We start from the raw sequence: 27,953 nt of genomic DNA on the forward strand, positions 1-27,953 counted from the left end.
GGGGATTCCACCCATCTGATTTGCGTAGATCTTGCCAGAGTTCGGGATCTCAGAGCAATATTTAATCGCTCGCGACCCCGCCAAGAGCTGCGCGGGGCGGCGTTTGTAATTAATAACTTCAAACTTGTGTTGTTTTCAGTGATAACAAGGTGTGATGATTAAATCATCCTGCCAGGCCCTGTGTGCCCCTGTGTGTAGCATGATGTAGGGACAGTGGTAGCAGTTTAGAACAGGGTATGGCCTCTCCCCCCCCCCCCCCCCGCCATCCCTACAGCTATATTTTGCGAAAAATCGAGCAGCCAAACGGTGTTAAGTGGCGGACACGATTCAAAATACCCCCCCCCCCCTCACACACCACACTTTGGAAACCCTTTCGCCCTGTGTTTTCCACTCAGAGTCAGTTTATCGTGCGATGTTTATAAGATAAGATAAAGTAACGAGCTTTTTGCGAGATGCTTGCTTGCGTGACCCAAAGACCCTTTGCGGGCGTAGTCACGGCCACGTACTGAGTCAAAACTGGATTCCCTACCGGTGATACTGTCGTAGTCTTTAAAAAGACACGGGTTGTGATGAGTCTCGTGGTTATCTCCGCTTGCTGAAGTCTGCTTGGTAAAGCTGCAGTGATTCAACCGCGTTCGAACCTGAAACGCGTTTCGGGAGAATTGCAGACTTCTAAGCAACTCGTGCATCGGTTTGAACGCTATGAATGATTGCAATACGAGGCCTCTACTTGCCAATAAGCAAGTGAAGTGAACTTATCCAACTTTGTGTGTGATGCTCGCTGTTTTTGCATGCATTGCTTCTGTGTGCCCCGACATAGTCGGTTGTCACTTGTATGAAAACCATTTCCATGGCTCGCCCGGCCTCTAACTGCGAAGCACCTTTTGATGGACATTTTCTAGCTTTTTACGTAGTGAGCACCGCTGTGGCTGTGTTGATAATAAATGCGTCAGTCACGGCATCTTGTGGTGTCTTTTGATGGGCATTTGCAAGCTTTGTGCTTACTGAACACTGCCTTTGGCTGTGTGTTGATAATACACGTGTCACTCAAGGCATCTCTTGGTCTAGGGTGGCGCGCCGCGTGCAGCGCTTTACAAGAGACCTCGCGAGTTCCTGACGGCAGAATGCTCCGCTGCGTTACCCTCCCCTTTCCATTCACAGGCAGACTGCGCAAACGCCATACCAACGACACCACAGCACACCCACTTTCAGTCCGCACCAGTCCCTTCTAATCAAGTACTGCTAAGGTTCCGCCCGCTCGCGCCACGTGTGTTCTTCCGATTGCCCGTCCCAAATCTGTAAAAGACTGTCAACTAGCGTTTCTCAGCATGCCCACAGATGGCGCTAATGTAGTACATACAAAATGCATCCATGGACATTGCGTGCGCCGCAAGTGATTCACAGCAATAAAGCTTCTTCGGTGTGCGGTCTGCGGTTCCAGTTACAGTGAGCGGCTAAAGAGAAAGCGATGGCATGTTGCCGGCCGCGCTAATGAAATGCATCTCGAAGTCAACTTTGGCAAATTCTGCCTATATCCGGAGATGTCATCAATATGTAACGCTCCTAGCACGGTTGAATAAATCAATGGCTCATTTATTTCAGTAGCAGCATGATCAGCATAAAGGAAATCCGACCTGGGGTTGAACGACGTGTTATTTTTTATTCAAACATGTCCAAACGTAGTTGTTACTTGTCTCATGCTTCGAACCCATGAGACAGATCACACCAAACCTTCACCATTCAATGTTGCTAAGTCAACAGAAACCCTTTCCAGAAGATTGTGACATTTGGTAACGTCAAATGTCACAAAATGACACAGTAGGAAAATATTTGTGCAGACAGCTCCATGCCCAAACCTATAGAACAGATCTTCTCAAAACCTCCACCAATCGGCGCACCATTGTCGATATCCTTTTTCGCTCCGAGTGATAACCCTGGGTCAGGTTTAAGGTCACCAGAAAGGCGCAAAACCGCCAATATTGACTGTAGGCAAGCTATTAGTGACCTTTGCCTAGAGCTAAGGTGACCATCTTCTGGTAAAGATAAACTTGACTGTAGTGTATTAGTTGATATCTTTTGTGGTATCGATCACATCTGCTCTGGGCATGTGGTTTTGTGCAAACTGTTGTTTTGCTGTTCTTGGCGTTTTTTATGTGACCTTTGACCTGATCGAAGGTGATCATTATCTGGAAATGCATTTTATCGTCCATGGCGCATGGATTGGCAAGGGTTTCGTGCTGATCGATTTCAAAAGCTCGGAATATGGGGGTTGTCTGCAGTAAATGTGGCTTTGGACGTTTTTAGCAACCTTTAGTCCGATACAGGGCAGGGTATTTTTTGTACAGGATGGGTAGCGGCTATGATGCATCGATTGGTGGAGGTTTTGTGACGATTGGCCCCACAGGTCATCACCTTTTGGAGAGACCCAGCAGCATCGAATGGTGAAGGTTCGAAGTCGATTGGTCTTACAGGCTCAGAACATGCGGTTGTCAACGGTTTTTTAACCATTTGTCCCCATTTTGCTGGGGAACTCAGCCCCTCCCCAATTAAAATGATGGAGGCAAACCTGATTAGCAGAGATGGCGCTGGTGCGTTTAATTTGGTTCAACAGTGACGTCATAAAGTGCCCGTAGGTCGGTATTCAGCTGTATCAGTATCTCAACGAAGATACATTTTCAGTTACTCCAATGCGCGGATGCGCGTTTGGCGTTGCGCAGGTTGTAGTGTGAAGCTTTGGGAGCGAGCATGGGTCGGAGGTTGAAGGATTTATGGAGATTGATGCATGGCTCTGATTCGGTAAGGGTGATCAGTCAAAGGTAAAGTTAAAAAGTGCATTCAAAGGATTTGGTGGCAAACGTCATTGGATTTATAAATGAAATTTGTGATTGGTAATCAGTTTTATGGTTGTAAAACAATGATTGGCCCCATTATGTCAAGTCAAAGTTCAATTTTACATCTCCTTACATATGAGAAAATACCCTGCAATGACACAAAACCTAAACAGGCATGTATTTTTCAATGTTGAGCGCAATGGTACGTAATTTTGTGTTAAACCTATATTATAGTGTAAGGCTCCACTAATGTGACCATGTTGTCCCATGTGTAAGTCATCATTGGGCTGGGCTGCCATAAGGATGCATGGTTGTTGCTGCATCACCTCCACCACCAGTTGCTTCTCAGATACTGGAAGTTTTAGGACATGTTTTGGCATAAAAAATGTAAACAAATATGTGTGATGGTTGTAGATGGTACTGTTTGGTTGTGCGATTTGCCAGAGAAGTGTCCTCAGAAAGCCTCAGAAAGGCTTTGCATTGCCCTTCCCTTCCATCAGGATGAGGCTTGATATTCAACCTAGGAAATCTTCATCAGCCCAGAACATCTTGTTTACATCCAGTAATATTTAAGTGGATGAATTCTGCCTTTAAAAAAAATCCTAGGTGGCAAGTGGTGACCTCCAGCACATGATTCAGCATCATAAACTGGAGTTTGGTTTAGTCTGCTGCATGTGTGGAAAATTGTTGTGACCACTCTAAGGATGTAAATTCATTATATCCAATCCATTATCCTGCAAGGAAAACTCTCCCAAGGTTCTAAATCATACAACCTATGGCCTAAAAGCATTCAGCTAGCTTTATTGAGGCATTGAATGCTTAAGTTTGTTGCACAGAACATTTTGAATGTTTGCATGCAAATGGGACCCTCAGATACTGGCAAAAAATTAAGACCAGCTGTTCTTTGTTGATAATTTAAATGGTGTAAAATGATGGAGCATAGTTTGAGTGATGATAAGAATGCTTTAAGGCAGTGACACTTCTGTCAGAATGAGTTTTTACTGATTTGCATAGTGTAACAAGTTAACAGATCAGATTTAATAACTTAAAAGCACTACTGTGATGCAATGTGGACATTTTGACCTTGCTGCCTCTTTTTGGAGTAGTTTGTTATTTTCTCCTGATAAACCTTCCTTCATAATTATGAAATTATCCACAAAGTAACTGTTTTGATCTGTTAACTAAAAAGGAGAGTGTTACTAAACATCTTAGCTGGCACAGTGTACCAGCAGCAACTTTGCAAGTGCAGTTGCATTGGCTTGTTTGGATGTTAGCACTTCTCCTGTGGGCTATGGAGTGGCTGCATTTTCTTTCCTACATGATTTGAGTTATATTTGAGATGTGGACAATATCTTGGGTTTTGTTGGGTTGGGTAGTGAAAGAGTGGCATTTAGATGCATTGTCGAACCCATGATTATCAGCCTGATATGTCTGACATCTAGTATGTATTTTCAGACAATCTGATGCTCATCACTATGACTGATGCTGGCATGGCCATGTGGGAGAATACAACAGAAGCCCATGTGGCTGGAAACAGCACAGAAGGTAGGAAAATGTAAAAACTCCAAACATCATATTGCACTGACATGGCAGTGACACCTTCATTTTCAACACAGATGGAGCAATTGAGATGAGAATTGACATCGCTCTTGTCATACCTTGTTAGCTCACTTACTTTCACACTGGTAGGCTGTGATGCATGTGTGGCTGATGGCCAGACATCTCCCCTCAGGGCTTAGTAACACCTGGTTATGTTCAAAAAAGTTACCTGGCAAAAGGTTGTATTCATGCTTACACATCAGATCTGGGCCATATCCACCCCCCCCCCCCCCCCCCCAGAAATTGTACATGCTGCTTCACTTCATCCTGGGTGACAGTATGTTCTGCCTCATTCATGCTAACAATTGTCATTGGAGCATGGTAGTGAAGGTTCTGTTGTATTTTACCCAACTTTTCTTTTTTACCAACATGCTATCTGTCATGTTCATAGGCATGTAGTAGGATACTGTAATATCTGCTTCTGTCATGTTGTTTTACAGTGGTGCCCCCTCCAGTGGTGCCTCCCACCACCAATGGTGATGCCTCCTCCGGTGGTGTCCCCTCTTTGGTGGTGCCCCCTTCAGTGGTGCCCCCCTCATTAACTGCCGCCGGGCGTGCCACCAGCGGACGGAGCGGGCTGCCCGCTCTGGGCCGAGCCGCAGCACCTGCTCTTCCAGCTGGCCAACGGCTGCTTCCTGGTGTCGTACGTGTCGCCTAACTCGCAGCGCGGTCTGCTGGTGCTGCATGCTGTGCTCATTCTGGGTAAGAGTCGGGCCACCGCCGCCGGCGTGCACCGCGCCCTTGGGACCTGTGCGTGCATGGTGGGGACATTGGCGGCTGGCGGTGAGCTGCGTGGAGATAAACCGCCAGAGCGCGAGATTTGCAGCGTGACTGTGAAGGGATGTGAGATTGGGTCTGAATGCGTTCTCATATCATGTAAGTTGTATGGGTTTGGTCGTCGCCGAGCGCGAAGAGTCGGTGGAAATAAGGAGTTTGTGATCGGTTGTTTAATCAAGTGCCTTTGGATGGCCCGTGACATAGGGGGCAGGCAGGGGCCGTCCATATGTTGCGCTGCGTATGGAAGAGGGAGGGTTTTGATGGAGGGTAACCAAAGCGTTGCCAGGGTAGGGTATTGGTACTGCGTGACGCTACGCTCAGGCTGAGTTGTAAAACGTGCTTAGTTTGTTTTAATGTTCTAAGACCTTAAAGAGAGTGTCTCGCACTGATATGGGGCTTTCAGCTGGAATAGCCATTTTGTAGATTATTCAGTTCATCTCACAGCTATGCCCTTTTTCATCCACGCGCGGCTGAAGGGAAGTCAACTTCCCACCTACCCCACGATGTACACTTCCCCCACCGTCACGATTTTTGGGGCACAGCTCACAAGCGAACGCTCGCAGCGACTAATTGGACATCCTTTGTAAATTTGAAGTTCTGATATGCCAAGGTCAACCACTTAGGTTAGGGCAAAGAGGTTAACTTTTAAAAAACTGCACATCACTTTTTGTGCGCGTTGTTTGCCATTTCTGAAGGTCACTTAAGTAACAGAACATGATGGTAACTACGGATTTTGCATTTCAGATTTTGCGGAAAAGGCAAGCTTGGTGACCTTGGTAAGGTCAATTTATGCTATCTTTCGTAAATGATGCTTTTTGTGTAGTTTTTGGCGTTGTGTGTATGAGGAACAAGGTACTAACTCACGTGTGCATCCATCTTATGACCAGAGAGTACAAGACAGTAGCCTTGATTATGGTCTACCTCTGTGGGTGCGTTCCTCAAAACACATGCTGAACTCAAAACAGACGGCGATATAAGGCAACTTGGCCGCCGAATTCGAACTTTGAACGGAAAATATGTTGTATTATTACAATGCATAGAGAGGTCACAACAGGTCACGTGAGGGCATGCAAGGCCATATGAGGTCATTCAAGGTCAGTGACCCTTTTTCAGTAGCGGAGAGGCTGAATGGACGAGTGTGACGAGTGTTATTACCTCTATATTGTGTTTATGAAGCTTATGACGTTAATTTCATGTACCAACGTGCTCGTTCTCATTTTTGCTACAAATACCAAGCGTTGGAGGGACTATGCATGATGTATGTAAGAGATATACGATCTTGAGTACCCGATGAAGTACAACACACCATTTTTGACCTCAGGAAAGCATTGTGCTGGTCACTAAGACCCAGTCAGTACTTTGAATTTTTCATTTCGATGTCTTATGAGTTTGATCTACGGTGATAAGCTGGCTTCCAGTCAACGTAAAATGTATTTTTGTGTCTGAGATAATTTGTTAGCCTAATGAATTAAACTAATTCAAAAGCACATTGTGAAAGAAAGCAAAACCGTATCGTCTTTGACACTTTTTGGTATACGACTGCTACCGTATACCAATCCTGAACGGTGACCTAACCTAACCTGCCCCTTGTGGGGAAACGAAAACAGGCGGAATGGGCCATGTATATTAAGGTTTACTACCGTTCCCTATATATCCGTCTCGACGTGCTGACATTCCCGCGGTGCCCGCCCTTCCTGCCAGGGTGAGAGGCAGGCGACGCCATATAGACTCAGCAGCTGAGTGCGTCGTGAAGTCCCAATAAACACACACACACACACACACACACACACACACACACACACCACACACACACACACAACCACACACACACAACACACACCACACACCACACACACACACACACACACACACACACACACACACACACACGCACACGCACACGCACACGCACACGCACACGCGCACGCGCACGCGCACGCGCACGCGCACGCGCACGCGCACTGACATAAGTTTTAAGTGCATATGTCAGAGCAACCATTTTTCCTTTCGTGACCTCTAATGACCTCACATTTTAATGGTCAACAATTTGGGGTGCATTTTTCATGATTTGACTGGACCGTCACAACGACATCTTTGTTTTCTTTTTGCACGGCGTCTGGAAGTTGGAGATCCCAGGGGGAAGTCGACTTCCCCTCCCCGGCCGGGCGCGGTTGTCTGGAAGTTGGAGATCCCAGGGGGAGGTCGACTTCCCCTCCCCGGCCGGACGCGGTTGTCTGGAAGCTGGAGATCTCAGGGGGAAGTCGACTTCCCCTCCCCGGCCAGACGCGGTTGTCTGGAAGTTGGGGATCTCAGGCGGAGGTCGATTCCCCTCCCCGGCCGGACGCGGTTGTCTGGAGGTTGGGGATCTCAGGCAGAGGTCGAGTTCCCCTCCCCGGCCGGACGCTGTTGTCTCAAATCCCCGGTAGGACGCAGGTTAAAGGGGATGTTCCACATTGTAAGATATTGGAGCAAGCGTGAGACATGATATAAGCTGATTTATAAGTTGTATGTTTCTTAATGAAGAAGGGTGCTGCAAATAGTAAAATTTCTCTGTTTAGTAAATATCCTCCTCAATCCGTCATTGCTTGATTACGTCATCGTGCCTTGTACAACATTGATTGAGAGCTAATTGACGACCAGAGCCAATGTTTCAGATATTGGTCTGGTCGTCAATAGTCGTGCTCATGAACGCCAGATATGACCGACTCGAGGATTATGTTTTTCGTGGCCTTGATCGCCGCATGGCCAATGGAATGACGGGATTTGAATGACACTGTGATGGCATCGTGGATGCCTGGGTGAACTTGAAATAGTCTCCCCGAAATGGTCTCAATATCTTCGCGGGTGTCCAACTCAGGAACTAGAAGGGCTTAAATCTTAAGAAGGGCAGGGCCGTGAACTACACCGAATGATCTTCATGGTGGCTATTTCAGTTCAAACCACCATACAAATGTGGAACCCGCCCTTTAAAGGGAGTGTCTCACTTTTGGGACATATTTAAAAACATGCTCTAGTGAAATCTCAGGACTAGTTGCGTCCATAGACGCAGGAACGTTTCAAAAGTGGGGGCTAAGCTCACGGCGTACTTCAGGAACTTTTTGTGGAAAGTAGGCCCGATGACCGGGGGAAGGGGGCGGGGGTAGAGATGGAGTTCGTTATCGCTCTTTAATCAAATTGTGGCCTACCTGATATACATTTAGAGATATACATTTAGAGCTGTTACTCGCTGGTGCACAATCTCGCCTATGCGACTCATCTATGTCATTCGGCAAATAATGCTATTCAGGTTCTCAGTACTGTTCGTCCATTCCAATATTGCCTTTCCTGGGGAGGCGAAATTCCACGAGCGGGCAGGCATTTTGTGTCATTGAGGAGGCATCTGCCTCCACAGGGTAGATGCCAAAGTACGGCCTGAGAATACGCTGGTGAGAATTTTGAAAGTGAGTCAATGGCTCGCAGTGCGACAGATCTTGCATGCGCCTTCATTTCGCTAGCTGTTTTTCAGGAGATGAAACTTGTCGCAGGATTTTAGACGGAGGCTAATTCGAAGCTCAAATCTGCCACCAAAAGTGTGACAAAAGCCGTAAAACAGGAGATTTTCCTTTAAATTCAAGCCATAAAATGAGGGCCGTTCCGCCATATATTCCTTGCCAGGGCCCTGCTCCCGTCCGCTGTCGGCGGCCACTGTCCTGGCCCAGCTGTCTCCCGCATGACTGACTGCGAACTGATCGTATGGCTACTCTGTTGCGTATTTTTAGATCAGTGTTACTGGTATTTGGTGTGCAAAACATATGTTGGACACCTGCAATAGCATCCCCAATTATCTTTACTAACATCACACCACCGCAGAAAAAGGCCTCTGGCAAGCTGCCTGCCTTAGGTATGAACTGGCCCAACAGACATTTGATTGCCCATCAGTCAACGTAGACGACTTGATCTGCTTTTGTGTGTAGGCAAGGGCGTAGCCAGAACCTTGCCAAGTGGGAACACAGGGTTGACAAAAGCCCCTCTTACGGTGCCCTCCCCCCTCAGAAAAAATCCCCGGATATAGCTCACTTGCTCACAAGCGACACGGTTTTCTTCGTTTTATTGTTATTTTTACGTCGTAATCAGAACAGAAACGAGAGGCTACCGTGAGATCAATTTTGTTTGCATTTTGAAGCCAACAAAGTACAGAAATCAGGCATTGAACGACCGCATAGAACAAATCACCGGCCCCCTGAATTTATAACGGTTTAATGTTTTTTAAGCCAAGTTTACTAACTTTTACGGTTTTTCTACCCCAATAAAATTCCGAAGCGTTGTTAGTATTTTTATCTTGTTTCCACAGACATTAGACGTTGCGAAGGTAGATTGTAGATCAATATGCTTGATCGAAATTTGACGATGAAAATTCGATTGTAGATCGAGCGGTCAACAATGTGTATTAATATGGTCAAGCCGTTTACGTCTGAAAACGTTCAACGTTCGTCAGAATCGACAACAATTTGTGTAACGTGGTTTTGACAGTGATACAACTTATGTACCATGATTTTTAACACCCGCGCTCGCCAATTTCAGCAAAAACCTCGACACCACGTGTTGCAGTCTCCATAGTCCTCGGAGCGTTAGCCAAGTGACTAATTTTTAGTCGTGGTCCACAGGTAGATGAAAATGATGACACTTCGAGATAATTATGTTTAAACACTTAAATCGATTAGTGACTTAGCGACAGATTATGTGACGTAGTTTTGAGCATGTGCGCTCGTAAATCTAGCGACAGAAACCTCGACTACAGGCGTTGCAGTCTCCATAGGCCGCGCAGCGTCGGCTCAGCAACTAATGCAAAGTTGTGACCAACGGGTGGACGCAAACGATGACGCTTCCGAAAGAGGTACTTTTTAACGCTTTAGGATATCAAATCTTACATTTAGAAGGCAGGTTGGGTACATATTTCACGTGCGCGCTTTTATTCTGATGATAAGAACGGATTGGCCCCCAAAGCGCCGCCAAGTGGCGGTGGAAATGGAAGAGTTAGGTAGAGTCTCTGTTTTTTGTGTTTCTGTAAATATTTATCTGTCCAGAAGACAGATTAGCACGGTGCCCGCCGTCTGGTGCATTTGCAGTAGCCGACGCCGTTCGGTTTTACGGAAGCTGCGACCCAGGCCATCGCTGTCCTTGTTGTCGTGGTTGCGGGCGGGCACGTTCAAACCTATTGATGTAATTTGTGTCACTAATCCATTCTGAAAAAATGAACATTCTCAGGCAAACATGGGATGGTGTTGTTCGTTTTTTTCGCTCATTTCGACCCCCAATTCAACAATATTGAGACCCTTTATTTCCTTCTGGGCAAGGGGCCCCTTTAGAAGAACACCAGGGGCACATGACCGTTTCTAGTCGAGGGCTGAAGAGCCATTCCGCCCCATCGCGAAGCGTCTTCTGGCTGTCGTTCTGGTGACACGGGGCGGGATCCCCTGGTCTTTCCAGAGGTCCTTAGAAGGATATGCCGTATCATATGGTTCCCCTCCCTGACACGGGAGGCCTTCTGATCCGTGCAGTGGCCCCGGATCAGCACAGGAAGCGTGCTTGACGCAACAGCATCCCTGATCGCTGCAGGTGGTCCAATAATTGTCACGTAGGCTCCAGTTTCATATTTGTATATGTTCTTCAGAGATATTGAGGACTCCCTGATCGTAGATTGTAGATGAAATGTGGTCCCAAATTTGTATTAGCATGGCTAATCCACCTTCGTCTTAAAATATTCAAGATTCGGTCAGAATTAATTACTGATAAAAGCTATGTAATATGGTTTAAAACATGCGCGCTTGCAAGTCAGCAACAACAGTCTTGGACGCCCGGCGTTGCAGTCTCCGTGGGCCGCGTGGGTGTTGGTCTCTGCGGTCGTGATTCTAGGCGATGGCTCATAGCAAACGACAAAAGATGACGCATCTTGAGGAAGATGGGTGGTGAACTAGGTAAGTCGGCATGTATGCGTAATTTAGTGCAGAAGAAGCCAACCACGACCTTAATCTGAAAGGGGGCGGTAGTTAACCACTGCTGCCCCCCCCCCCCCCCCTTGAAAAGTGGGGGTCCCGTGTGCCCCCCCCCCCCAGTTCCTACACCCATGGTCGCGTCTAATAAAGGCGGTGGGTGGTGCCACTGTAGTACTGTCAAGACAATAGGGAAAAACATGTGTTATTATATCCCCGTCCCAAATATACACCGTTCACAGCTTTGTTCTGCACTACCCAGCAGGGGCACATCCAGTGGGGGGGGGGGGGCACGGCGTCATGCCCCCCCCCCCCTTGGGCCGCGAAGGAGCTCATCGGCTCCGAGGGGCCCCATACCTGGCCGAACAGACGCATTGTCTTACATAGAACGCAATAAACATTGAACGTCTTTGGGCTTCTAGGGCGACCAATAACAGCTGTAGTGGAGGTGAAGGGCCCGCGAGTAGATTAAACTTATTATTCACTGATTGAGAGGGTGGTGATCGGCAGGTCTAAAGACTGCTTACGCTGGTCCAGAGTCCCCACGCCGTTTCTGAGGCCTATGTGCCCACTTGCGGGGTCAGTCTCATCGCTCAGGAGCCTCCTACGTTGCCTTTGATTCTTTGCAGTTGCCGGGGACCCTGCGCTGTTGGCTGGGGCTCTTCCTGCTAATGTGCTGGGTGCTCATTGTCAATGAAACCGTTTCCAGGGACCTTGCACGGATTTTTTTTTTCATTCGTACGAAACGCTCTATACGCTCGAGCCGGGAGGGGGGGGGGGGGGGGGCATATGTTGATATGGTGGGGTATTCTTGTTTGCTCAGGGGGCCTTCACGTTGGTCACAGTTAACCTACTGGTGTACTCACGATATGCTCATGTGTCTCTCTACGCTGGTCTAGGACCTTTCCAAGCTTCTGTTACTTGCGAAGGGCCCTACGCTCTGGTCTGGGGCCTATGTGTTAACCTACTGGGGCTCACTCGGTCGCTGTCGACGCGCCCTAAAACCCCAATCATCATCATCATCATCACTCGGTCGCTCGGGGCCCTCCAGAGTGCGCCATGGGTACTTCCTATTTAAATAGAGGGTCCTTTGCACTTGTTGGGAACCCTATCTGTTACCCTGCTCGGGTGCACTAGATTGCTCCTGGGCCCTGCACATTTGGTTTCGGTGTTTGAATGTAGGGTCTAGAATCTTCTAGAATCGTGTGATATCGAACAAAAATGCAGACTCGGTGTTTTCGTGCGGTATTGACCATCCGACGTGTTTTCATTAAAATCGAAACTCGTTGCAAAAGCAATGGCTTGTTCCACGGACGCATGTAAAGCTGGAGCAAGCCTACTTTATATCGGATTTTAATTTTTATGCCATTTGTGGACAAAAACTTTGTCGGAGCTAGAAGTGTACGAATGGGAAGTCCGCGCCACGTACCTAAAATTGGTGTCAAATTGGTTTATGCTTCCACTTTATGAGGCTGCGTGCTTGTTCACGATGTCGCCGTCATAGATGTTTACGTCTTTTAGTAGATGGAAATATGGCTGGGGGTCCGGTCATGCGCGGATCTTTGTGAAAGCGGCATATTCATTTGCTTTTGTATGGTTTGAAATTTAACTCCTTGTTCGGCTGTGTGACAAGCGAGGTTAAGGCGGGTCTTAATGCCGTCTGTGTATCTTATTAAAGGCCCCTGCTGCAAGTGAAGTTGTGGTGTGTGCTACGCCGCCGTCATTTCGCTTTGCCTTCATACTTTCATGTTACCGTGCGAACGGATATTCCGCTCGCCTGAGTCTTGTGTTCGTCGCTATCTCAGACATACGTTAGACGTACACAGGCCGTGCGATGGCATGCACACAGCGCGTTGTTCCGCAGCGCGTAGACGCATGTTGCGTCGTTGCGATGTCTCAAATGGTACCGCACGGTAGTGCGCGAAGGGGAGATGGTTGCTGTCGGCTGATGAAAACGCGGCTTTTGGCTGCGGTCGACCCGCTCCGTCGCCCATCCACCCACCCGGCCGGCACGCACCGGACGGGCCAGCTGCGTCACGCCCCGCCGACGGGCCCGACACACGCGGCGCCGGGTTATGGGTAGCTACTGTCGGCACCGGCGCCACGTGGCCCGCGGCGGCACGTCGCAGCGCCGGCGGCGTCGGCTGACGTCGGCTGGTGCGGAGCCGAGCAGAACGGCCGGCCCACCGGCGATGCTGCCATTCCGCGCAGTGTAATAACGACATCATGGCCGAGGCCATCACGTCGCGCAAGAAATACCTGCGATAATGACGTCGTAGAGCAAGACGGTACGTGTGTAGTGCGTGATCTGTATATGCCTAGGAGCTGCATAATGGAGTGCATAGGAGCTGCATAAGCAGTGTACGCGTACATTCACCTGATGAGGTTATAATTACGCAATGGATGTCATCGATAGTGGTTACGAACAACGCATTAGTTAATGGCATCCCTCGGTCATAAATAGTGGCATGGAACGCACCGTCTAGGCGACTTGTTGGCATGCGCGAGCATGTAAGCCAAAGATGATCCAAACGAGATAGAGGCGTAATGCAAATTAGATGTAAGCAATCAGGCAGATCCAGTTACATCCAGTCAACGAAGCGCCTTACGGTTCACATAAAAATGACTGAAATGCTATCTGACATGGCTCCACCTCAGGATGGTACTCGCTACCCTAGTAAAATGTCATCTGTGGCTTCCCATTACAGTTATTTTCACCATTGGATCCGCTATTGGTTGACACCATAGGCTATCAGCTATCATTGCGACTATTAAGTTAAGTCAGGCTGTAGCTTTAATGAATCGACGTTTTGATAATATATAGATTCGTTGTACCGCCCATGTTTGTTACATAGATTATGGTTCTATATTTGTAACGTTGATTGGACAGAGCAAACTAAAAGAGTAGATGCGACTCAGCTGCCACGGATCAGGTCAGACCCGCGCTTGGACGTCGCGAGCTGGCCTCTGGATGGCCTGCGCGCCTCAGGAGCACGCCACGCTCACGCTGGTCAGCTCAGCCTCCAGATCAAGAAGACTTTGTAAACCCAGCCGCATTCATTGTTCGCTCACGTGGCGTTGGGACCACGCGGGCTCGCTGACGACAGCACGCTGCGTGAGCGTCTCCCCCGAAGCGACGTCACAGTCTGCCGAACTACGAAACTAATCAGCCTGAGTCTAGCAACCAGACAGGGTCAGCATTGTCGGGCGCCGTGCAAAGCCATGCTGCGGACGTCCGATGTGGTAGGATTCCGCCCTGTTGTGCGAGAAACGCGACGCCTTAAAAGGGTTACGAACCCACGGCGCTGTGCCGTGATCTTGGGCGTCTGTCTCGCTCTGGGAGATGCAAAGCAGGGAGCGGCCCCCCGGCCGGGGTTTGACGTCGCCCGACATCTGCGGCGGGTTTGTCAGCACCACCCGCTGTTGGACGATGGGCTAGTACAAAACCCCTGTTGGAGGGTTTGTCAGTGCCATCCTCTAATGGAGGGTTTGGCAATCAACCCCCCCCCCCTTCCCCTTCCGTCTCCTCAGGTGCTAGGACTTCCCAACGACGTATGCAATATATAACCCGGCCATACATCATAGCCAACGCGGACGTAAACGACGCATGCGATATATGTCCGCCGCGGACGTCGCCTGAAGTCTGCGGCGGGTGTGTCAGTGCCACCCTCTGTTGGAGGGTTTGCAGTGCCACCCCCTGTTGGAGGGTTTTCACTACCACCCTCCGTTGGAAGCTTTGTGAGTGCCACCCTCTGTTGGAGGGTTTGTCAGTGCCCCCCCCCCCCCCCCTGTTGGTGGGTTTTTCACTGCCACCCTCTGTTGGAAGGTTTGTGAGCGCCACCCTCTGTTGGAGGGTTTGTTAGTGCCACCCCGTGTCGGAGAGTTTGTCAGTGCCACACTCTTGGACGGTTTATCAGCGCCACACGTGTCACACTCTGCCGGAGGGTTTGTCAGTGCCACCTTCTGTCGTAGTGTTTTCAGTGTCACCCTCTGTCGGCTCTCTGGAACGCGGTCGTATCGAATTCGCATGCTCTGTCAGTGTAACGTCCCCCACACTACCCAAGTGTCCACGCTGTGTGTAAGATCCTTCCGCAGGAACCGGTGTAGCCACTAGCCCCTCCTACTGTTTTTTTTTTTTGAGGGGGTTCTTTTTTTGCGTATGTATCGCGCGTGCGCGTCAGTAACATGTGTTGTATGATGTGCGCCGAGTGTATCCGATGGGTATGCGGTGCAATTGAACGGCGGTCATGCTATTTGTGAAGTGTGTATGATGATTCAAGGACGCTCTGTGGTTCGCGAGGTAGGCGGATCATTACATATTCAGTGTTATTTTCCACACTCATGATCACGCAGGACTGTATGGATTACGTTCCAGCAGCTCCACTCACATGTAGCAATGCTGCTCTTGTGTCATACATGATAGCCGATGTCATACATTGTTGCAGAAATAATGTTGCATCAGTGCGTCCAGCTTCCAGCTTGGTACCGGAGCAAATGTCACCTATGGCTAAAAGCTGACGTAAGCTTCGCCTTGCCGGACCTTCCTGCAGAGGAACGTCGTCCCAGTTGCGTTATCAGCCCCCCCCCCCCCCCTTCCCGCCTACTCAGATGCTAGGACTTCTCAACGTCGTTATACTGTACACGATACTGCGGCTCAAATAGAATCTCGCTACGCGCTGCTGACGCAAATTTATAGGCTTCTTTAAGTTTCAACTTTTCGGGCATTATTTTTGCTCCCACAGGTATCCTTCTGGATATGAGGCTGAACCGTTGCGTTTGAACGATCCATGTTGGTCCATCAGGCGTGCGACTCGAGCGGAAAGCCCTACAGCGTGCATTGAAGGCTGGCTGCTGGCTGACAGCTGGGCTGGCCTGAGCTCCCGACCACCTGACGCGGCTGGCCGCTGTCGCCAGGCTTCTTCCTGTACTCGATGTGGGGCTGGAACGTCATCTGCGCGCCGGACATCTTCACCTGGAACTTCCTGTTCGTGCTGCTGAACATGGGCCAGGTGCTGCACATCATCTACCAGATGCGCCCGGTCAAGTTCGACCAGGAGCTGGAGGAGCTCTACAAGACGCTGTTCGAGCCGCTGCGGGTGCGTCGCGAGGGTCCTCTGGCTCGGGCGCCCCCGTCGTACCGTGCGCGGCCTCGGCTTGTGTCGGGTTTCCTTGGCGATCGCTCTGATCACTATCTTGACTCCTCGCCGTGTCCGCACTGCCACTGCCCTCACACTTCGTGGTGCGAGTGCGTGTTTCCGACTGCGCTCGCTGCCCCAGTCGCGTGCGGCCGGTGTGGTGTGTGGTCACAGTCTTACATGTTTGTGCCGACTGTGGCGTATGGTCTCAGTCTCAGACGCGTGAGGCCGCCGTGGAGCCTGGTCTGGTCTCAGACGCGTGTGGTCACTGAGGTTATTGCCCTCAGTCTTAGTCTCGTATGGTCACTGAGGCGCCGGACACAGTCTCAGCCTCGTGTGGCCGCTGAGGCGCCTGGCCTCAGTCTCAGACGCGTGTGGCCGCTGAGGCGCCTGGCCCCAGTCTCAGACGCGTGTGGTCTCTGAGGCGCCTGGCCTCAGTCTCAGCCTCGTGTGGTCGCTGAGGCGCCTGGCCTCCGTCTCAGACGCGTGTGACGCCACTGCGGCCCTCAGGTGCCGCGCCTGCTGTTCCGCAAGCTGGTGAGTCCGGAGCACGCCCAGCTGGTGACGCTGCACGCGGGCGAGGCGTACGCCCTGCAGAACCTGACGCGCACCGACCGACTGGGCGTGCTGCTGGCCGGCAAGTGCAACGTGCTCGCCGACAACAGCTTCCTGCACAGCATCGGGTCCAACCAGTTCCTCGACAGCCCCGAGTTTGAGTCGACCAAGGCCACCGCCGAGAGAAGTTTAAGGTGCGTGGTAGGGGGCCGCGAGACAGGCCGGTATTAGTGATGTGAATGCCGCATGTTGCGTGGCCTGTTTAAGGTGCCTTGATGAGTGGAAACACATCAAAGGTCGAAAGAACATCAAAGAGACGCATCTGAGAGGTCACAACGTGTCATGTAAGCCGCCTGCGTGTGTATTGAAGAAGTCTGTCTTGTAAAGGGAAGTCGTGTGAGTCAGTGTCTCCTTTCATATAAGGAACACGACGCATGGCGCTATGCGCCTTTCTTGGGACGCACTGCTATAGTAGCGCTCTGGTGCCACGACGCCAGCCGAGCGCCAGTCACCTGTGATAGAGAATTCAGCCAAAGGTTGACGCCGGTCTGTCCCATTGGCGTGCCGCGAGCGTCGGGCGGCAGCCGGGGGCGCTGTCTGAGCCGAGCCGCGTCTGTCTCAGGTGGCCATCATCGCTGCCAGTCAGTGCCGCTACATCTTCTGGCACCGCTCGGCCATCGAGTACCTGTTCGTGAAGGAGCCCTACCTGGCCACCGTCCTCTCGACCATGATCGCCCGCGATATCACCACCAAGCTCTACTGCATGAATCACAAGGTGAGGCACTACTCGCTGCCCAGCTGATCCTGCCAGGTCTCGGTGGTGCGCTGGTATGGTCTAAGGTTGAGGATTGAGGCCGGTGGTTGCGGCATTGCCCCTGGTCGCTGGCGCTGATGACCGTCAGCTACTGCGCCGGCCTTCTCACCGGTCGCGGTGTCGCCCGTACCTCCGCCGGGCTGCTGCGCCGGGCCGGCCACTCCGCTCGATCGCTGCGTCACGCCGTCCCGCTCCTCGCCTGTTCGGTCACTGTGCCAGCCTGCCCGGCCGTTATGCTAGCGCCGTTCTTAAAGCGACGGCCCGCATTCAGCCAAAGGTCAGGCGGGCTATTATCTGTGAGAATGGCTGCTGTTGGTAACGGTGGGCCGTCATGCTGATTTCCGGCTCGTTGGTGGCCCGGCTGTGGTCGTCCGAATCGCCCGCCCGCGCGGCTGAGCTCGTCGTGCGGAGGCGTCGGGGTATGTGCCCGCGGCGGCACTGCAGCGTTCGCGAACATGCGAAACGTGCACTTGCTCCCGCTCGTCGCACGTCTCGCCGTAAATTGTTGCCGTCGTGAAAAGCGGCAAGCGAGCGACCGAGTCCGGCTCGCAGCGGCGCGCGCCTGGTCGCCTCGCGCCGTCAGCCGGGCGGCCGCCGGTCCGCTGACGGTCCGCGGACGGTACGCTGATGATCAGCTGACGGTCTGCTGACGGTCCGCTGAAGGTCTGCTGACGGTTGCCTTGTCCTCAGGTGGTGACGGGGCGCGGCTCGGCGCTCGACATCCGCCTGCCGAGCATCACCTCCTCGCTGAGCTCGTGCGACGCGCGCTCGCCGCGCGCCGCGCCGCACCGCCGCGCGCGGCCCGAGCCGCCGGGCAACGGCGAGGCGCCACGGCTCGGCTTCGCGCTGCCCTCGCCTGAGCCTGACCGGCTTCGTGAGTGGACGCTCCGCGCGCGCGCGCCCCAGAGCGGCGCGGTTGGACGGGGTGTTGGTGCGCGGGTGTGCGGCTCCGGCGCTGTCTGGAGCTCGGACCCGGCTGGCGCCCGGGCAAGACCCGGCGTCGGCTCACCGTGAGCCCGCATCGAAGCCGGAGCTCGCTTTGAGCCATCACCAGGGGTGCCTGCCTGTACGCCCTCGGCCCGCGGGCAGCTAGGTTACGTATGTGACGCGTGTGGGGGCCAATGGCATCAGCGGCTCTGCCAGCCGTGATAGCATGGCGGCCCAGCCCGCAGCGCTGCCGCTTTGGCGAGGGGTGTCGTGTCGTTCGGCACATCGATATAAGTTCTGCTGCTCAGCATCGCACACTGTTGCCGCGTCGTATCGAACAAGCCGCGGCCGCTGAGCGTCTCCGTTTTTGCAGACTCGCGCTGTCCGCTCCCGCGCGCCTGCTGATTAGCGTGAATGTGCGGGGTGCGTGAGCGGTGGGTCTGCACGCTGACGCGGCACGTGACGGGCCGCTGACGACTCGCCCGTGTCCGTCAGGCGCCTACGAGCTGGGCCGCAGGAACGGCTCGCTGCCCAACAACAGGATGGAGCCGCTGCCCGAGCTGCCGTCTGTCGACGACCTGGTGCAGAGCACGCGCGAGGTTAGGTCACAGCCCCCGCTCCCCCCCCCCTCCCTGCCCCCCGGCGGTACAAAGGACCGCCGGTCCTTGGCGCGGCGGGCGTGTTTAAACGGACGTTTCGGTTTCAATGGCCGGCTGTTAGTGACGATGGACTCGGCGCTGCCTCCCGGGAGAAGGAGAGCGCCGAAAGATGCCCACAAAGGAAGTCTAATACAGCTCGTTCTGACAATGTTCTCAGTGGCTCATTTGTTGCAGCGCTTATTTCAGCTGGGTTTTCCATGTTGCCCTTTGGTTGGTAGTTGGCGAAGCTGAAATGCTCACGGAGGGTCGTTCGTGCTGTGTAAACTTAAGTGTGCGTTGTGTGCGGTGTTTTATGTCGTTACACCGACAATTTCCCGGCACGACGGCAATTAGAATTCTATGCAAACTACGTTTGGCCGCTGTCTCCGCCAAAAATAGGCACGGTAAATACCCGCTTACTTTATGGAGCTCCACATGTAGGAGGTTACCGACAGCGCCTTCAACTCGCTTACCGCCGGTGGTCTTAACGTAAACGTCTGATAAGGCGCCCGGTTGCCTGTTGTCCGTCTCCACGTGACCCGACTCCCGGTCTGCTGGACTTGGACCTTTAGCAGCAGCGCCGGCGCTACAGGGGCAGGTCTGTGTTGCCGTGAGCTGTCTGGTTTCACCGAGAGCTGACCGTTGCGCCGTGGCGGTGTGTCGTCCAGGTGGCCAACTGGCTGGAGAAGAACGTGGCGCTGCGGGAGGCGCCAGATTCGGCCAGCAGCGAGCCGCGGGGCGGCGCGCGCCGGCCGCGGCTCCACTCGGCGACCACCTGAGCGCAGCGGCGCCGCCCAGCCCTGGCGCCGCCGGCGGCGGTGTGGCGCCCTCGTGGCCGCTGCCACGGCGCCGGTCGGCCACCCCTGGCAGCGCATCAGCGCCGGCACGGGTCGGACACCCCTGTACCGCGCCAGCCCTGGCCGGCCACCCCGTGCATGGCAACGGCCGATAACCCCGCATTGCACCGGCACCGGCCTCGCGTGTCCGCAGTGCGGCAGCGCCGGTTGGACACCCCCGCACGGCGCTGGCGCTGGCGTGGCGTCCCTGGCCCGCCACTGGCGCGGCCCGTCAGCCCTCTGGCAGCGCTGACATTGATCCTGCCCCCGGAGCGACAGGACGGCGATATTTGGCCCGGTCAGGGCCGGTGTGAACCGCCGAGGTTCGGCCCGCCCTGCGGTTGATGTCTGAGCCCCGGCCTTCTCGGCGGTCCCCGATTTGTGGTGTGCTGCGTTTGTCGCGGTCATCGGGTCAATAGTCTCAAAACGACTCGTTTTGGTCATTAAATATGGCAGCTGCTGCCGTCAGTTTGTTGTGTATTGTTTGGGCGCGGCTTTTGCCGTTCGTGGTGGCTCCATCGAGCTGTGCTGCTCGTGTTCTCCACTCATCCCGTTGCATCCGATGTTCTGTGTCATCTGCGCTTCGGTCGGGTTTGTGGAACATGCACTCCTAGTTAACCACTTCAGCAAGTTTGTCTCCGTCTGGCCAGTAGGATGTGATCTGTACCACACAGCTGAATGAGTGTTTCCTATTAGCCGGCTTGGTCCCGACCTGTACCGCCTGGGTACGGCCCGTCCCGCCGGTCTCGCCCCGACCCCGAGCCGTGCCGCCTGGGTACGGCCCGTTCCGCGTGCTCCGTGTATACGTGTTGCCTGTTGACCCTGCCGTCGGCTGAGCCGCGACGGTCGCGCGGCCGCGGCGGTTCCGGCTGCGCCTGCCGTCAGCTGGCCGGGCCGGCACCCCGGCCGCCTGCCCCTAGCGTGACCTGTCTGTCCGGCCGGCGGCTCCGTCGCCACGCGTGCCGGCGTGCTGCACGTGTGGCCGGCGCTGTGACGCTGTCTGGCGCCGGCTCGGCGGGGGTCTGCCGGCGTTGTTGTGCTGCTGTCAGGTGAGGTGATTTGTTCAATGCTGGGGCGCCCTGCTGCCCTTCTAGTATGCCACTGTGATGTGAGCTCTGCGCTTTCGCCGCGGCCGGGTGCAGCGCCCCGCTGGCCCGCGCGCCCCGATCTCTGCCGCTGCGGTCCGTCCCGGCTGCGTGTGGCCGCCCCGCCGCTGCCGCTGCCGCTGCCGCTTGTCCGCGCTCGCTGCAATACACGTCCGCTGTCGGGCAGGCGGCGCTTTATCGCCTGTTTTAACGGGCTGTCGGGGGCGGCCGACTCGGCGGCTTTGCATCGCAGCGGGTCTGCCTACGCGGCCGGCACCGCGATGGGGCGGGGCTCATGCCCGCGGCTCCTCCGGCATCGGGCACGGCTCGCAGCAGGTGCCCGCGGTGGGAGAACGGCGCTGACGCTCCCAGTGACGTCACTCGGGTCGTGGCGGTGATGTTCGGCTCGGGGGAGGGCCGTGACGGACACTCGCCGCGGGCTGGGCGGCCGATGGGTGTGCACGGACGATCGTGCATTCAAGCCACCATCTCACCACGGACCCGCACGGCTGGGCACAGGCCCCGCCACGGCGGACATGTGACTCGGACTCGGCGGTGATTGGCCATCGTTTGTGGGCGACACCACCGGTCCGCAGCGGACGGTTGCACCCAAAGGCGGAGCCCAAGTTAAATGATCCGGACGCATGGGCGTTGGTTCGTATTTCACAACGCCCACAGTGGCTGCCCGGCCTCGTTATCGTTTTGGGGATTCGTTATCGGTTTGGGGATGGGGATTTATCCATGTGCTCCTGAGTACCGACGGCACATGCATTGACTGGAAAAACACGATTGGAAGGGACGTGCGATGTTCTGCGTTCCGTAGATTACCAAGATTCTGGTCGTGTCGACGACGTTTGTGTTGAGTGTGGTCACAGTGCGTATGAGTGTGTTTAAAGGAAGTGCAGGGGATCCGCGCGTGACAGGAAAAATCGATTATAAGCAATCGGACAAGCTCCAAATGGTTTGCAGCGATGTCAGAGCTACCTAATGTATTGAGTAGCTTATGCGTTATGAAGTATCAGCTCATAGGCGATATGGGCATCTACATAGGTATATAAACAGGCTCATAGCTGATTTCTAATAACGCTGCGAGGAGAAATAATGTCATGAATGTTGTCACTACGTTTTAGTTCCGTGTTCAGTGTTAAAACATCGTCTCATACCAAAGAAGAGATGAAATATGTAACAGATGACCCAGATGGCCGTGCTTGTTGCCTTAAGGGCGATTTCTGCAAATTTTCGGGCACTCCGACTTCCACGCTTGTGTACGTGTCAGTCAGCCATTTCCATGCTTCAGACCGTATGCTTTCATGGAAATAGCGAACGCTCTTCATTTAAAGGCATGATAAGCTTGTTGCAGTAAACAGTCCAAGAATGCAGCCATTTGTTAATTTGATGACAGCTGATGCGTGTCAGTCCTAACAGCCTGGGGCCAGGCACACATACAGAGCGCCGAGAAGCAGCCTAGACAGTGGCCCAGGTACGGGAAGCCATGGCACGTGGGATGCTCCTTGTGTCTGCAGTGAAAAAACAAAGTATGTTCACAAGTGACGTGCGTTGTGAAACGCGCGGCCATCGAAGGCTACGCTTCCTAATTTTCGATTTCCTGGCAACGAGCCAGACCTGACGTACTGATCTTTTCGTTTTGGTGGAAGCTCTTCCGCTGTACAACCTCCGATTTAGCCGTGCTCAGGTCCAGCTTAAGGCACGGCCCTTCTCCCGCGAACCGCGAGCGCAGGGGAACGACCTCACGGCTGCGTATAGTGCGGTCGACATGCCGTTACAGGGAGCCCAGTTTACACGCTCAATTCGCGCGGCGTCGGACAGTTTCGAGTGGAGCGTAGCTGCTCACCACCCCGGCCTACAGCGACAACTGACGCAGACCACAGCGGTAATACCGCTGCACGCGGATTACCGGCTTTGAATCTCGATCACTCTCCAGCGGCTGATTCGCCGGCTTTCCCTGAAATACCTTTGTGTGAGGATGACGAAGAGCATTCTTGTGTCGGGGTTTGGAGCGCGCTCCAGCTCAGCGCCACACTAGAGCCGTATTGAGAGGCAGAGAGCGGTGATCGATGGCGCTCTGTTCAATAGCCGCTGCGGTGCAGCGGTCGGCCGGTGCTCCGAGGTCAAGGTCGGTCTTGTGGGGTTGCGGTGTGAGCGGGAGTCGCCCTTGCTCGGCACGGCTTGCTGGACCTTGAAACGGGAACGTTCGCCGGGGGCTTCTTAGGCCAGTTAAGTGGCGTGGGCCGTTCGTACAAGTTGTAACGCGTTCCTCTGGAGCAAGGTAAACGTTAGGATAAAAACGTGCTTTCAACTACAACTAAACCAGAGCAACGTAATTATTTGCACATCCGCACCGTTGCTTCGGGTGTATCAGTTAATCTACTACCTGGTATTAGCAGCCTGCCTTAGAATCCACGCTAAAGCCAAGTTTTGCAGCAATGCTGCTTCATAAAAACAAGCGGCTTGTGGAAGAAAAACCCTGCGTGAATAGGGGAAGTGCGCCACCATCTTCTATCTGCGCAACCGAACAATATGTCTCAGATGACCCAGTCTCTTAAGCCTGTTCCTGTACAGCGCGGCGTTGAAATAGCCCCACCAGATAGTCCGGCTTTGGTTTATGGGCCATTCGCGATAGAATGTGACCCTTAGTAACCTTGCTTTTAACACCGCTCAAAATACGATGGGGCATTTTAGGGATAGCAAGTCACTAATTTACTTCGAACGGCGAATTAATTTTTAGGGATAGCTAGTAAATAATTTACTTCGAATGGCGAATTAATTCCGCCAGCATTAGCCCTCACCCGCACTGGGTTGTGTAATGCTCTCGGGCTTTTCGGGTGTATCTCCCAAATCGTTCGGTGTAGTGTAACGTAATTTGGACTATTTTCGCCGCCGCGGGGAAATGCTAGGTGTCTGCGTTCGGCGCCACATTCTCAGCTCTTGGTGCGCATGACCTTGTCCATTAGTCCTGAAAATGTGAAGTGACTCATACCTCACCCGCCATTGATGCTAGTGAACTTTGCTATCAGCACTGTCCGTCGAAGGTCAAGCCCACATCAAATCAGAAGAAAAAGAACATCAACGGGGCCCTCAAGCCCATCGTAAAATGAGCCAAACTTTACTGAGCGTCTTAGCCGCGGTGTGAAGGTCATCTCCCGTAAAGGTCATAGCAGGCCTAATCTTCTGAGCCAAGGTAGTGTGAACAGACATTTCACAATGTACCGGTCCCGTCGTGACGCACGAAGATAGTGCGACGTCATCCCTAGTGCAACGTCATCCCTAGTGCAACGTCATCCCATGTCCGGAACATGGCAGGCCATCGAATGACCTCGGCGACCCCGCATCGCCTGTTGGAAACAACGGTGAAGAGGGTTGCCTTGTACCAGCTTGTAGATGTCAAAGATGCTGCAGGACCCAATTGTTCCGACCTGAAGGAATCACTGAGGCATGCTGCTAAAATAGCTTAAGAAGGGAATGTAGTGACTTTCTAAAGGATGTCGGGCGTGAAATTAGCAAGGGATGTCTTGTCCTCTTCTCATGCCGCCGGAAGTAACGATGTGTGGACTAGTGATACAGTCTGAGTTCAAACATTGGTTGACCGAATACGGATGCAAATGAGTTTATTTTTTGTTGTCAGAGAAAGCGTTTTGGACAATTTTAAGGTGACTGTAACGCATCATGCATGTTAAAATACATAATTCTAGAAAAGGTGTATCAATAGGTAGGATGCATCATTTTGTGCTAGAACCAAGCGGCTCCATCACCACCAAGGCGCAATGTGCGCGGGAAAAAGAACTCCACGGGAGACTGGTATGCGTTTTTAAAGTGATGCCTTTAGGTGAAGTACAACGGCCTATGAATGACCTTAGCACAGGCACTCTTAAAGGTGACCTAGGGCTTCCCCGTAGGCGGTGGAAGGCCAACAGACATGGCCCAGCACCGAAAGGAACCGCATTGGCGACTTCCATGTTTCTGAATTTTTATGTCTGCCGCTGGCCTCGCATTTTAGCATTATCAGATGCTACGGTCGTTCATGTTTTATTATATAGATGCTTAATTTTGCAAAAGCTGCGTCCTTTGGCCCTAACACTGAGTTTCTGATATCTGTCAAGTTAAGATGGTCTGGCGGGTATCTGAGTACATTTCTGTAACCAGACGCAGAGTAGACACAACAGCACGGATCAAAACAAACGTTTAACATGAGACAGTACCTTTCGTGACGGTTAAGTAAAAAAGAGGGCTATTGCGATCCGATATCGGCGTTTATCACAGTGAGTGCCATAGTCGGGCTCTTTGGCATATCTCTCCCGCCGACTGTTCAGGCTTCTCGTACCATACGCTCTGGATGGTTCGGACGCCCCAACCGGTTTTCTGGTTGAACCGTTGATACGCGATTTGTCTTGTATTTGCATATTAACGAGGCTACTGGAAGGATATTGACATTTTAACTGGTGGCGTACCGGCGAAAAGGGAATATAGCATGTCCGTCATAAAACGCACAAGATAAACCAATGCTTAAGATGTGGCACTCACATAGGGAAAAGAACAGTCACTACCGAGCACTGTACATCTGGAATGGCATTTCATCTCTTCTTGTCCGAGATCTATTACTATTGAATTTTGGTGCCGATTGGTGCGAGGTGCCGATTCGAATAAAAAATTTCAAATTCCGAAGAGTATAAATACAGTTGAAGTAAAACTTGGATATCGGACGACAGGGAATGCAGCGACGCGTGTCGTAACTGTGCTATTGTTTGAAGGTAGTAGTTATTTGATGTAAAGATCATAAATTTTGGACAACCCGATTTTTTTGGACACTTTTAAGCCGAACAGCTGGTTTTTGGGGGACCTCGGATTGGGCTATGGACAAGAATTTCTGAAAAGCGCATCTGAGTCAGGTGCACAATATAGACAGTTGCGCAGATTTTCATTAACTTTGAGCATGCGGCGGTTTCAGCTCCTGCGACGATCCGTCTCGCAAATTTACCGCCATCCGATAACATAAGGGCTTTTTTGACATCTAGGAGGGGGGCGGCACTTATCGTACATAAAGCAGAAATCACATACGTATGAGCCAAACTGCTGAAAATAAGCGACAAAGCTCAAGAAACGACTAAATTAACATCACAGAACAAAATGCTGATTCGTGTGGGGTGAAAGTTATCGATATCCGGAGTGCGTAGAAAAGTGTGACAGGGACAAGTGGTCCAAGAGATGATTAGTGATGAAGAGCTTCGAAATGTTAACTGTGATCCATTTTGCATTATTAAGGCACGAATCAATGCTGCGCCGCTGCAGTGAATGCGTTCCTGGCGCCCGCCACCGGTCACGTGGCAATAGCGGCGTCTCTTCGCCTAGCGACGCTATCGGAAACCATCGTTGGGTCATATTGAGAAAATATGCTGCCTTTATAATGAGGTGAAAACGTCCTGTAGAAAACGTTTCCAGGCGACGTTTTTGTTGCTAGGGAAGACTGTGATGGTTTAGATACGTGAATAGCTCAAGTTAGTCACTACAAGTGTACAAATCAAGCCTTCTAAGTCTACTATGTTTACGAGTCTACTAAGCCAAGTTTACATCTTTAAATGATTATAAATGGCACTGTCAGCAGCGGAGGTGACATTTCCGATAGGTTGTCGGTCAGATTGCGCCATGGCATTCCGACATGCAAAAACATTGCGTACGGTATTGCACACACGGAAGGACGTTAATTTCTTATTTTGTGAGTTTCCGGCGTTAGTTTTTCGCCCCTTGGCCGCGCTGATTTCAATCTGAATTTGACTCAGTAGCTATTTCATTTCACAGCTTATTGGCATTATTGGCATTGGTATTGGACAGCGTTGCATTTTATGCCCTTGAATTTATCTGACGGTCATGACAGTACACTGTTCCACAGCACACCATTAAAATCACGAAAATGGTGTGTGGTGTGATGTTGGGCGGTGCCCAATCCAGCCCGTCACGTTCACTCGTTTACGGAAGCATTGGCTATTTTAAGTACAAAGAAAGGGGCTTCGCGAGATTAGTTGAGTGCACACATGTAGCCATGGAAATAAGTAGAGAGCCAACTGAGCTAAGCATGGAAGAGAGTTAAGCGGGTCAAGTTTAAAGTTGCAAGGCGGTTTAACACTGGGCTAAGCTGGGCTGAACACACGCCAGGTCTTCTTGATATCAAAGAACCGTGTCTTGGACAATGATTCAGGCAATGGATTTTGTAGCAATAAACGCCCTAAGGTAAACGATGTTTTCATGGTGTCTGCATCCAATTAACACCGTCCGGCTTCTCCGCACTAACGGGAGAGCTTTGGGCAGCTGAAATACAGCTCCTTTTCCATCTCACAGTACAGATATCTGCGCAGGTAAGCCAATTAGACTTTGCATCTCTGATAATTGTGAACGTGAAGCTAGCATATTTGATTACCGGTTATTTGCAGCAAAAGTATGGTCATTAGCGCAATCGACTGTTATGTAGAACCCACACGACGTTCCGAAAGACGTCCGAATTACGCTCCTTGATGCAAAGACTTGAAACGGATTGAGTTAAGGCGCATGGTGTCGGCCATGACAGCAACACACCCGGAGGCCACATTTAAACCGACTGTGGGAGCGTAGTCGTACACTATCACCACTGAAAGCGTTAATTGCGGAACTCTTAGAGACATGAGCCGGTAGGACTTGTAACTTCTATTCAACCCAAAGCAAACAGCCCGGGTGAAATCCGACGACCCGGGAAGGCTCCGGACGTCAGTGGGGCACATGGCCCACCTCATGTGCCCAACAT

General features: G+C 52.1%; 1 protein-coding gene across 1 annotated transcript; it reads left to right on the forward strand.

Annotated features, from left to right (window-relative positions):
- The first annotated feature begins 2,680 nt into the window (after nucleotides 1–2,680).
- Nucleotides 2,681–19,016, forward strand: LOC119102951 (popeye domain-containing protein 3). The gene is made up of 8 exons (XM_037226401.1): nucleotides 2,681–2,796; nucleotides 4,287–4,376; nucleotides 4,995–5,132; nucleotides 16,091–16,272; nucleotides 16,822–17,064; nucleotides 17,489–17,641; nucleotides 18,371–18,457; nucleotides 18,981–19,016. Exons 2-8 carry the CDS (start codon nucleotides 4,295–4,297, stop codon nucleotides 19,014–19,016), a joined length of 921 nt encoding a protein of 306 aa, XP_037082296.1. The 5' UTR covers nucleotides 2,681–2,796; nucleotides 4,287–4,294.
- Nucleotides 19,017–27,953: the final 8,937 nt, after the last annotated feature.

Source organism: Pollicipes pollicipes, unplaced genomic scaffold, assembly GCF_011947565.3.
Source record: "Pollicipes pollicipes isolate AB1234 unplaced genomic scaffold, Ppol_2.1 Scaffold_5724;HRSCAF=6776_pilon_pilon_pilon, whole genome shotgun sequence".
Taxonomy (NCBI): Eukaryota; Metazoa; Arthropoda; class Thecostraca; order Pollicipedomorpha; family Pollicipedidae; genus Pollicipes; species Pollicipes pollicipes.

Coding starts and splice junctions, on each gene's coding strand:
- LOC119102951 (XM_037226401.1), top strand. CDS start 4,295: ATGCTCATCACTATGACTGATGCTGGCATGGCCATGTGGGAGAATACA. Junction 5,133..16,090: donor GCATGCTGTGCTCATTCTGG/GTAAGAGTCGGG, acceptor CGCTGTCGCCAG/GCTTCTTCCTGTACTCGATG. Junction 17,065..17,488: donor CCGAGAGAAGTTTAAGGTGC/GTGGTAGGGGGC, acceptor CGTCTGTCTCAG/GTGGCCATCATCGCTGCCAG.